Source organism: Malania oleifera, chromosome 13 (genome assembly GCF_029873635.1).
Source record: "Malania oleifera isolate guangnan ecotype guangnan chromosome 13, ASM2987363v1, whole genome shotgun sequence".
In the NCBI taxonomy this organism is placed as follows: domain Eukaryota; kingdom Viridiplantae; phylum Streptophyta; class Magnoliopsida; order Santalales; family Ximeniaceae; genus Malania; species Malania oleifera.
The window spans coordinates 1,835,024-1,847,414 of record NC_080429.1 but is presented as its reverse complement, the minus strand read 5'-3'; the positions used below and the strand labels follow the sequence as shown (position 1 = coordinate 1,847,414).

The 12,391-nt window shown below is 34.8% G+C and overlaps 1 protein-coding gene across 8 annotated transcripts; it reads left to right on the top strand.

Annotated features, from left to right (window-relative positions):
- Window positions 1-6,681: 6,681 nt before the first annotated feature.
- LOC131145628 (metal-nicotianamine transporter YSL3) lies at window positions 6,682-12,149 on the top strand. Of its 8 annotated transcripts, none has more exons than XM_058094813.1 (10): window positions 6,682-7,592; window positions 7,694-7,725; window positions 7,905-7,956; window positions 8,493-8,878; window positions 9,170-9,342; window positions 9,688-9,785; window positions 9,890-10,024; window positions 10,120-10,309; window positions 10,561-10,672; window positions 10,942-12,149. In XM_058094813.1, exons 4-10 carry the CDS (start codon window positions 8,518-8,520, stop codon window positions 11,865-11,867), a joined length of 1,995 nt encoding a protein of 664 aa, XP_057950796.1. In that variant the 5' UTR covers window positions 6,682-7,592; window positions 7,694-7,725; window positions 7,905-7,956; window positions 8,493-8,517; the 3' UTR covers window positions 11,868-12,149. The 8 variants fall into 8 exon arrangements, with proteins under 8 accessions (XP_057950796.1, XP_057950791.1, XP_057950793.1 ...); XM_058094808.1 differs by having other exon boundaries at window positions 6,784-7,592; window positions 7,874-7,956; XM_058094810.1 differs by having other exon boundaries at window positions 6,784-7,592; window positions 7,694-7,730.
- The last annotated feature ends 242 nt before the right edge of the window (window positions 12,150-12,391 follow it).

The following is a 12,391-nucleotide window of genomic DNA, read 5'->3' as shown; positions in this document are numbered from 1 at the left end:
AATTCGTACAGTTTCATACGTATACATACAGTTCTAGTATTTTAAGAAAACCATTCCAGTTTATACGATACCCAATCTACATACATACATACATATATACGGTCAGTGTCGTCAGACTAATTCGCAACTACACTAGGTCACCTCGTCTCACAGCAATTACATTGCTACCTACACAACTACGCTACGACGAAAAAGGCCCAATGGTGAATCCATTGCATCATACGCAACTACACAAGGTCACCTAGTCCCACAGTGATTACGTTTCTACACATGCAACGACGAAGATTTACGACTCAGGCCCAATAGTGAATCCATTGCTACATACGCAACTACACAAGGTCACCTAGTCTCACCCCGATTACATTGCCACGTGACAACTACGCTGTGACAACCTAGGCCCACTGTAAATCCATTGCTACAAACGGTGTAGATCACACCTTTGGTGACTAGCTGAAACATACCGGTGATATTTCACACCCTGGATATAGAGCCGGCCACTCTTGCCCATGGTAACTACCCGATACCTGGCAATTTTACAAATCCATGGAAATCATTTTGGAACTCACGTTCCTATACATTTTAGCATACGGTAATTAGCCGCCACATAGCTGTTTTACAAATACCTGAAACTAATACATACATTCATACATACCACACTTATTTGGTTTATGGCAATTCATATCATTTACAATTTCAAGTATACAGTTGATGCAAATATGGATTACGGTCACCTCAATAATATAGTTTTAATACTACCAGCAGATATCCAAATAAAATAGACATGATACCCGAAATTCCCAATTTTCCCGAAAACTGAAACCCGAAAATCTCGCATTTTTACCTGATAGATTTCCCCAAATAAGTAGCCAAAACATACATATGATCATAGCCTACAAGCTTACTGATCCTGATTTCAAAAATGAACTGATATAAACAGAATCCCTTTACCTTAACCCGAAATCCAACTACAAACTCTATGGTCCTCAAAACTACGAACCGAGACCCCGAAACCTACAAACCACAGTACGAAACATACTTACAATCCGTACTACTATATATATACTGAATCAGAAATAAAAATTGAGCCTTACCTCAATTTTGGCCTGAAACCCGAAAACGCTCGAATTGAGATTCCGATCCAGTCAAAACGTAGAGAATCCTTCACTGATCCTCGCAGTATCGTTGGATTTGTGAATCCGGTGACAAACGGTGAAGGAATCGAAGAGAGAGAGAGAGAGAATTTCCAAAACTTAGCCAAGAAGAAACCCAATCTCATTTATAGACCTTTGACCTGAGGGATTTCGTCGACGAGGCAACGATTTCATCGACGAACCTTGATATTTAAATTTTCCTAAACCCCTCGGCTTTTTCTCGTCGACGAACCTCTGAATTTCATAGATGAAAAGTCTACTACCTTCGTTGACGAATTTTGGCCTCATCGATGAAGTCTGCAAAATTCCATACTTTACTCCTTTTTTTTTTTTTTTTACGTAATTACTTCGTACAATACAAATTCGGGTTCTTACAGTCTCACACTCGAACCTAATTAATTTTTTAGGAGACCCTAAGAGACCGGTGGGTCGTGGCCGCCGTTGAGCTTAGTGAGTTACCCCATTATGAGGGTAAGATTTTGATATAGGATCAGGAGATTTTTGTTGTATGATCCTAGAGTTATTTTGATGTTTTGAAAGTTGTGTATAAATACAATATTTTGATGATGTAGTAAACTCTGGTATTATGTTTTATGGTTGAATGATTGAAATTTTATACTACTGTTGCTTAGGTTTCCGCTGTAATTGACAGGTGTCCCCGTTACCCACGGGTTCGGGTTGACTTTTCTATTTATTATGTTATATTTTATATTAAAGAATTTAAGGACGTTACACTTGCCACTTGATCGTGAGATAGATTTTCCTATTGATCTGCTTCTAAGTACAGCGTCGATTTCTAAAGTACCTTACCGAATGGCACCAGCAGAGTTGGCATAATTGAAAGATCAGTTGCAAGATTTGCTTGATAAGGGTTTTATACGGCCTAGCGTATCTCCGTGGGGAACTCCAGTTCTATTTGTGAAGAAGAAAAACGGGTCTATGAGGATGTGTATAGATTATAGGGAGATTAATAAAGTGACAATCAATAATAAGTATCCTCTACCCCGTATAGATGATTTGTTTGACCAACTCCAAGGTACGCGGGTGTATTCTAAGATTCATCTCATATTAGGCTACCATCAGGTGAAAGTGAAAGCAGAAGACGTTTCGAAAACAACTTTTAGAACCAGATATGGGCATTATGTGTAACGACCTCAAAAAATATATATATATATATATATATATGAGATTAGTATAATAATCTTAAAATAATAATAATAATAATAATAATAATAATAATAAAATAAATTAATTAGATTTAATTAGCTAATTAAATAAATAAATATAATGAATAGTATTGGTATGAAAAAAAAACTTATTGGAATATATATATATATATATATATATATATAAAATATTAGTTTATTTTTACGCGTATTTAATTATACCAGTTTAATTTTTAATATACTTGCATTTATTTTTGGGTTAAGAAATGTTCCAATCCACTCGGGTAAATTTTCAGCATTTCTTTCTATTAAAAATATATATATATATATATATATATTTTTAACACAAAAATTGTGTGGCACGAGTTTATTTATACGTTACATTTTAATGAAAATATGAGTAAAGATGAGATTTTCAAGAGATTATTTTAAATAGCATAAATTATAATAAGATGGTTTTTAAAATCCCTTATGGTAAAGGAAGTTCAAAGTTACAGATGTTCGGTATTGTAACTTAAAATTTAAACGGATCAGAGTGCACCCACGCTGTTTACAAAGCGATTATTTATGTTAGTGGATTTCTCCTGAGTGCACATCTGGTTCCGGATTAGGAATTAATAAGAAAAATCTCACTTAATGTTTACGTACGTTGATTTAGTTTGGTCAGCCAGCCAACTAAGTCCAGTCTTCGGACCGCTCAACCCAGTCATGGGGGTAAACATGACTTACGACAAATAGACCTAAAGGTAGTTTTTACAATATATGTTTATACATATTTAATTACGTGTACAGAGTTATTAATGATTTGAAGGAAAAATATAAGTTTATATGAAAATGGTCATTCTTGTGCCTAAATGACGATTTAAATGAAACGTATAATGAAAAGTATATGTATGTGTATAGTTAAATATTTTTATAATTTTAAAGTTAAAAGTATAATTTAACGGTCACAGTATATGGTTATTAAATTTTACTGTTATAGTTTATGGTAAAAGTTTTATGCATAAATTTTTAGATTTACATTTATTTTTTAAGCAATTTTGAAGTTATAGTATTAAATATTATTTTACAAAATTTTTAAAAGCTCATTTTGACCACACACTAATAATAATCTTATTTACTTATTGAGCGTCGTCTCACCTTAATCATAATTTTATTTCAGATGACTCTGAAGGGCATATTGGAAATCAGACATAGCAAGTATGTAGGTGGGATAGTAAAAAATAAGGATTTATTAGAAATATTAGTATGATGTCAGATGATTATCTATTGTGTAATTTTTCTTTTTTGAAAATAAATTATTGTAATACGGTTAATTAGCGTTCTAGTTTAATAATATTTGAGTTTATTTACTTCCGCTGTAAATCAATAGTAAAAAGTAAATATCCCAGACCCTTCGGGGTTGGGGTATTACACAACCCGTCATGGGTGTTATACATATCGTTTATCCATGCAGGGAGATTCTTTTGCTCATATTGGTAGATATAAAAGGAAAGTTTGTATTTTTAATAATAAGTGTGAGTTATAGTTATAAATGCAGATTAATTTAAAATTAGATTAATGGTTATATTTTTTCTACACTAAAACTCTTGTGAGCCACACACTGATAATAATCTATTATGTCTTACTGAGAGGTGTTTCACCCCATCCTTATCTAACAGGACCTATAGGGAAAAAGAGCATGGCAAGCGTTGAGACATAATTAATTATTATAGCTTAGAGTGAGTGTTTGTAGGATGTTGAATTACTTATGTTTTATGTTGTCTTTGGGATGTAATATTATTACTTGGGAATACCTTTGTGTTGTGACGTTTAGTACTCTGGTAGTGTAATTGAGGTTTATATAATTTCCGTTGCTTGTATGATAGTCGTGGTATTAGTGAATTAGTTAAGAGAACCCTCCAGGCCCCACTTTCAGGTTCAGGGTGTTACACGAGAAGCAAATTCATGTTTAATTAATTTTACATTAATACTTGCTTGTAGTTGAAGTAATTAATTATATAGTTTAGCAAATATTCGCAAGCATTAGATCATGGTCAAGTATTTGAAGTAACATTGTCTAAAGTTTATGTAAGCTTGTGTTTGATTGAAGTGGGCATTAAGTTCCCACTGCAAATTAAACTTTATTTTGATTTACTAGTTTAAAGACTTGCCTTTGAATTTATTCCTTGAAAACTTAATTATTGAATATGGAAGAATTCAATTACGGTATTATCATTATATACTTTAGTTCAATCAAAGATAAGATTCCACATATGTTGATAAGATTTTACAATATCAATCTTATGGCTAACATTGTTTATCGTTTCGTTGTATTTTTTTGGAGAAAATTTTAATGGGACGAACAATTTTAATTTTAAAAAATTGCATAATGTGGAGAATATATAGAAGGGAATAAAATAGAAAAAATAAATAAATTTCATTAAACAATATTGCACATCACTTAATACTTGAAATATATACTTCCAAAGACAATCTTAGTTGATTCCAAAACATTATATATTTTTATATTTAATGTCAACATTTAATTAATTTACATATTTGATGATCTCATTTACGTGTTTATTTCTTATTATAGACTCATACAATGTTCACATTGTTATTTTCTTAATAGTAATATATATATATATATATATATATATATATATATATATATTGATTACATAGGAACTCCAGCCACCAACAAGCCCGTCGGACCTCCTGGTGCGACACCAAACCTACGGATTAATATAATTTCTTATATAACTAGTTGTAGTTAACATAATAAAATTAATTTATTCCTACTGTTGCACTCTTCCTATTGATGAAATTATATTCATTTTAAATTGGCGGAAAAGGATTCATATAGCCGACCCCACTTAGTGGGACTAAGGTTTGGTTTTGTTGTTGTTGTTGTATGTGAAAAAATATTTGCAAAAATCACGAATCATTATTATTATTTTTAAATATTCATTTTAAAAATAAATAAATTTATATTTTTATTGAGAGACAATAATGGCTCTAATGGTGCCAAAATCCAACTTGCAATAAGAGAATGTAAGAAGTCTAAAATGGAACGATAATGGCCTCATCCTATATTCAATTTCCACCATCCATCCTTGACATGAAAGAAAATAAGTGTTCAAACGAATCTCATTACATCACCTCCATCAGTCCTTGTGTTCATCACTTTGTTTGGTTGTGGAGGAAAGTAGAGAAAAGAAAAAACATCCACAAATCACTTTTTGGGTCTTGTAGATAAATATTGAGAGAAAGAGGGAAAAGATGAGGATGAAAATAGAAAAAAAAAATTAAAACATGCTTGGTCTGTGTATGGAAATTAGGGTTTAAGATTGTGAATTCAATTTTGAGTTATTTTGGACGATATGCAGAGTAAAATCATGGATTTATAATTAATTGAACAAACTAATTTTTTATAAGTTATATAAATTAGTCTACAAATTTTAATTTGGTGCAAAAAATCTTATTATTACAATTATTTTATCGAACCGACTAACTATTGAAACTTATTAGTAAATCCTTTTTGGACAATTATGTCGTTTTATGATTGAGTTTGTACAAAATTTTGAGTGAATTTCACAATTTTTTTGATGGTTTGAACGGTATTTATGTCATTTTGTATGTATGAAATTTTACTTGAATGTTTGATAGTAAATTGACGAAGAGTCCTAAAAATCGAATGCCGATAACAATGTGCGAGATGCATTTGTGTCCTTTGTGTATTTTTGATAACTCATAAGAAGACAAACAACCTATTTATCACGAGTATTATATTTAGACAATGAACAATTAATTGCGTAAAGGGATTAATCTCTTATATAATCTCAATGTTACGCATAAATCATGAGACAGGAAAGTGGGTTCCACTTGTTTGGATAGCTACGACTCCAAATGAGACAAACCATTATCGATTTGATAGTAGCTCGTGTGAGCACTTTTGTTAAGATAAACGAGTCAAATTCAAATATAATTTTGTGCTTGAAAACTAAACGAGCTGAATTTGCTTGAGTTAACAATACTTGACTTTTGAGTTAGTTCATTTAATTAGTTCACATATTTTGTTTAAAAACTCAAATAATATGCTTGTTCACTAGGATTAAAAGTTTACTACTAAAATAATATTTATTATTTTTTTAATATATACGACAAAAAACAAACTTGTCTATTGTTGGTTAATTGATACATATATATATATATATATATGTGCTTGTTACCCATATATATTTAAAAGTATTTTATTTTTAATAATCACTAATCATAGTTTATTTATCTTTAAAATATATAAGTCCAATTTGTTTATTAAATGAGCCTATAATTGAAATTAAGAATATTATAAGCGACTCTGAATTAGTTCATGAGTTTTTATAAAAGAGCCCCGGACAGAAACCACGTCGTCAACTTGCCGGCCCCACCTCCTCCTTCGCGTCTCTGTCACCAACCTACGACCGCAGCGGATCGCACGCGGCGGCCTAGCCGGCGAAAATCAAGCGACACCCAATCAACTCGCAACACGGAAATCCAAACGAATAGATTATGATAAGGTGGTCTATTGTCATTGGACCTGTTAAATCTTTCCTCACAGCCATGTTTCTTTTGACGCTGCTAAAAATCAATGTCTGTGCTTGACCAGAAAAGCGGAGATCATTTCCCTTTTCCGATGCGCCATGTTTTGGCCACACGCCCTTAAAGGAATGGTGCAGAATTTCAATGAGAGAGAGAGAGAGAGAGAGAGAGAGAGGAGAGATTGGAAGCAATGAATGGTGAAGTAAGAGGCCAGCATGTCAACTTTAGTTGCCATCCATCCGATAGTGCGTAAATTACTAAAATGGAGAAGAAAATGGTGGGACGGGCAAGTAATTTCCGATGAGTGTACTGCAATGGAAAAATTGTACTGCTTGCAGTACATTCAACAAAAGGGTTTTTGTGAAGTCCACTTTTGGTAATGTTTTGAGCTTCTTTAATTTTCTTCGCTGGTACATATAAATTTAGATGGTGCTATGGTGGTGTCGTGTACTGCTGGTGGAGCGGTGAATTTGTAGGAAAACAGGGAGAGAGAGAGAGAGAGAGAGAGAGAGAGAGAGAGAGTGAGAAACCCACTTTTTGGGAATCATGGGATTTTGATTTTTTGGGTTTTAGGTTAACTAGTGTGGGTTTTGATCCCAAGGGCTTGGATGTGAGAGACCCATTTCGCTTTTGGTCTGTAAGTGCGAACAAAGATGAAGGGACCCATATGATGATTTCATGATTTCGATCCACTTTGGAGGTTAAATACCGGGTAGGCCTCAAGAACCCTCGTTGTGAGCATTTCTGCGTAGTTTCATTGGGATATTCGCTAAGTTTTTGCGATTAAAGTTTGGGTTCATCTTATCTTTTCAGAGGTTCTGAGCTAGCTTGGAGACTTGGTTCAGGTGAGGTTGTTTGCTGGTTCATATTTATGTATTTGGTTTCATTATTATTATTATTATTATTATTATTATTATTGAAGAGCTTGTCTCGTTAAGAATCCTTGTTATAAGCATTTCTGGTTTATCGAGGCAGTCTTATTTGCATATTCAGTAAATTTTCGGGGTCTTTTATGGCTGTTCAGGCTTGAGAGGTTCTGAGCTTCCTCTGCTGAAGAGTGAAGTTTAGTAGTTCAGGTGAGATTATTTGTTGATTTAAGTTTTCCTCTCTCTTTGGGATTATTAGATGGGCTATTTTTAATTAAATTGGAATTTTTTTATTTGGGTATTAGTTATCTGTTGATTCTTGCTCGTCTCTTAGTTTGATTGAGGGCATGTTTTTTAGTTGTGAAAAATGGTTTTTCATTTTTTATTTTAATTTTGAAGTTATATTGTTTCTTAGTTCTCCCATTTTTGTAAAAAGTTAAGGAATATTTTGTAATTTCTTGAAAAACTGAAAATATATGAAGGAAGAAAAGGAAATTATAAAAGAATAAATTATTTTCATGTTTGAATATCAACAAAAATAAGAAAAAAATTAAAGAATAGATTTTTTTTTTAACATTTCATAAATCTTTAATTTTCTTTTTTTTTTTCCCCGACTTTGTTTTATTGAATTTTCATTCTCAATACTGAATAGAGAAATTTTGAGAAAATTCCGTGAAAATTTGAGTTCCTTCTTATTTTCTCTTCTTTTTCTTATCTGGCCCCTCATAAAATCTTTTTCTTAATAGCATTGTGTTGACTAATTGGAAGACAATGAGGAATGCAAACATGGAGGTGATTGAGAGGGAGGACGTGGAACAGCTTTCAAATGGGACACAAAATGGAGCAGATGACTTTAGGAGGATAGAGCCATGGACTAAACAGATCACAATTCGAGGATTGGTGGCCAGCATAGTAATCGGGATCATATATAGCATAATAGTTATGAAGCTCAATCTCACCACTGGGCTTGTGCCAAATCTCAATGTGTCGGCAGCTCTGCTTGCTTTTGTGTTCCTGCGAACATGGACTAAACTGCTTCACAGGGCTGGAATTGTTTCGGCTCCTTTCACCCGGCAGGAGAACACTATAATTCAGACTTGCGCAGTTGCTTGTTATAGCATTGCTGTTGGAGGTTGGAGAACTCAATCTTGTTGATTTTGAAGATTTTTTTTTTGGTTTAATATGTCATTGCATATTAGCTTACTTTTGTTTTTATTTATCGTGTCAAAGAACCAATTCACATAAATGTTTAAGCTTCTTATTCGAATAGTGGGAAGAGCACCAGTTGATGATGCCTTGTGCTGAAAATTTTGAGGAGTTTGTACTATGTCAGAGCCAAAATCGCCTAAAAGATTAAGCTTGTTAAGTTAGGTCCCATGAATGGCTTTAATATTTTTCGAACATACCAATTATGGTTCTGCAGGTGGGTTTGGATCCTATCTATTGGGTTTGAACAAGAGAACGTATGAGCAAGCAGGTGTTGATACAGAAGGGAATACTCTGGGTAGCTATAAGGAACCTGGGGTGGGTTGGATGACTGGCTTCCTTTTCGTTAGTAGCTTTGTTGGGCTGTTGGCATTAGTTCCTTTAAGGAAGGTACAATCCTTTTTCCTGTCTTGTTTTTATTTAAATTTCAAATCGAATGGTTGTTGGAGTTTGCTTTGGTGTTTTGGGAATTGAGTGTGGACTGTTCTAGGGCTTGTTGCTTTGTAATTGATCCATTGAGAATAGGCTTTGGCTCAAGGAGGAATTTGAATTTTTTAAAAGGGTTGGGGTGCGGGGGTTTGGGGGGTGGGGGTGTTTGAGTTTCATACTTTCTGTAATATGTCTGGTGAGAAAGCACATTCAAGCAATAAAGTTCCCATAACATTGGTCTCTGATTAGCGTGTTATTTTGTGCATCTCAAAACTGTTTATTCATGCATTTTTCATTGTGCTGCAGATTATGATTATAGACTACAGATTAACTTATCCAAGTGGAACTGCAACTGCTGTTCTTATCAATGGTTTCCATACTCCTAAAGGAGACGAGATGGCCAAGTATGTTTCCCTTTTCCCATTTTTTTTAGTAGTTTTCAAACTTAAAACCTATTTAGAATTTGAGTATTAAACAGTTCAAAGAAGTGAGACTTTCCTTCTTGCAGGAAGCAGGTCCATGGGTTTGTGAGATTTTTCTCTGTCAGTTTCCTTTGGGCATTCTTTCAATGGTTCTATTCTGGTGGAGATAAATGTGGATTTGTTCAATTTCCTACTTTTGGGCTGAAAGCTTGGAAACAATCGTGTGTACACTGCATTTTTCCTCATCATAATTCTAAGCCTTACCCATGATTAATCCTTCCATCACACCACTGATTTGAATGACCAAATTTTGCAGATTTTACTTTGATTTTAGTATGACTTATGTTGGAGCGGGAATGATCTGTTCCCATCTTGTGAACTTGTCCTTGCTGCTCGGTGCTGTGCTCTCTTGGGGTATCATGTGGCCACTTATAGGTCAGCTTAAAGGAGATTGGTTCCCTGCAACTTTACCAGAAAGTAGTATGAAGAGTTTAAATGGTTACAAGGTCTGTGAATTTTGGAGTTCTCTAAGCCTATGTTTGGGAGCCTAGAGTTCATACCTTAGGTTTGGATTTGTGTGGATTTGGATGGAATGCAATACAAGACTTAATAAGTACATAGCTTCAAATTCAAGACCCAAAATCTATGTGCTCCTAGACACTACCTAACTTCCCATTTTCTCTGATGTTTTGGAAGAATTGACTTTGGAATTCTCGTATAGTAGAAAACTCTCATTAATTTCTCATGTTCGTTGCAGGTTTTTGTTTCAATTGCTCTCATCCTAGGAGACGGGCTTTACAATTTTCTCAAGATACTTTATTTCACTAGCAGAAACTTGTCTGCCGGATTGAACAAGAAACCCAATAGAAGTAATTGAACAAACTTTTAAGTAATTTTTCCATATTGCTACTTGTCTTGAGATTAGTGCATTCCCAGTTTTTTTTATCACCAATTACAGCTCCCAGATCCTAAAATTTTTGGCACTTGTAGTATTTTTCATTCCCTTCTCCTGTTTTTGAATTATTTATGTGCCACTGCCCCTTTATCCTTTGATTTGCTGGTGCTGCTATTGGTGTTTGGTTAGCTAAAGAAGGCGCTAGCGAGTAGAGTTTATTAATCCAATTCCCTTCATCTGCAGTTTCAGATGCCCAGAATGAGCCCATTGATGATCTTAAAAGAAATGAAGTGTTCATAAGAGAGGGCATTCCCTTATGGGTTGCTTGCACAGGATATATTTGCTTTGCCATCATCTCCGCCATCGTGATCCCACTTATGTTCCCTGAGCTCAAATGGTACTACATCATAGCTGCCTACATTATTGCTCCCTCTCTCAGCTTCTGCAATGCCTATGGTGCTGGTCTAACTGACATGAACATGGCCTATAACTATGGAAAAGTGGCTCTTTTTCTCCTCTCTGCTTTGGCCGGGAAAGACTCTGGGGTAGTCGCAGGACTAGTGGGCTGTGGCCTGATAAAATCAATTGTTTCAATCTCCTCTGACTTGATGCATGACTTCAAAACAGGTCATCTCACCCTTACCTCTCCTCGCTCAATGCTTCTAGGGCAGGCCATTGGAACGGCCATTGGCTGCGTGGTAGCTCCCATCACATTTTTCCTCTTCTATAAGGCTTTCGACGTGGGCAACCCAAATGGAGAGTATAAAGCTCCTTATGCCATAATATACCGAAACATGGCAATTCTTGGGGTTGAGGGCTTCTCTGCACTTCCCCACCACTGCCTGCAGCTGTGTTATGGGTTTTTTGCCTTTGCCATTGCAGCAAACTTGGTGAGAGACGTCTCACCAAAGAAGATTGGGAAATGGGTTCCTCTCCCTATGGCCATGGCTGTGCCTTTCCTGGTTGGGGCTTACTTTGCTATTGATATGTGTGTGGGAAGTTTGATAGTGTTTGTGTGGCACAAGCTCAACAGCGCGAAGGCAGGTTTGATGGTTCCTGCAGTGGCATCCGGGTTGATCTGCGGAGACGGGTTGTGGGTTCTTCCTTCTTCTATCCTTGCTTTGGCAAAGATTAATCCGCCTATCTGCATGAACTTCTTGGCGGCTTAGACTATTCTCTAATGAATCAAAGAGATAAAAACAGAAACAGGAAGAATTGCCATTGAAGCAGAATAATAAACCAAATGCCAGGTTTTAAACTGATATGCTGTATCAGGAAATGTATACAAGTGAAGAGAAGTTTGCTCCTCTTTTTAAATTATTTTTTTCCCCCTAGCAATAGTAATATAGGTTCTTCTGATGTAGAATGAGTTTCCATGTGAGATCAAGAGGCAGTAGGGGATAGCTCATGCATTGTGCTTTAATAGAAATTATATTTGTGGATTGTGTGTACATCGCATATGGTTCCATGGGTTGTTTTGGTTTATTTACGAGCATAGAAGGGAAAAGAATCCGAGAAAAATAGAAAGAAATAAAATTAGAGATGGGAGAGGCAAAATATGAGTTTCTCATAGAATCTTTTTTTTTTTTTTGAAAAGAGTTTCTCGTAGAATCTAATAAAATTCAAGTGTTCAACTTATCTCTCTAAAAATAGGGAGAAACGAGAGGATTCAGTGAAGAGGCCCATTTGGAAT

Excerpts from the sequence above, each read along its gene's own strand:
- LOC131145628 (XM_058094813.1), top strand. The coding sequence starts at position 8,518 with ATGAGGAATGCAAACATGGAGGTGATTGAGAGGGAGGACGTGGAACAG. Across the intron at positions 9,343-9,687 it reads CATTAGTTCCTTTAAGGAAG|ATTATGATTATAGACTACAG; the intron begins GTACAATCCTTT and ends ATTGTGCTGCAG. Across the intron at positions 10,025-10,119 it reads CTGAAAGCTTGGAAACAATC|ATTTTACTTTGATTTTAGTA; the intron begins GTGTGTACACTG and ends CAAATTTTGCAG.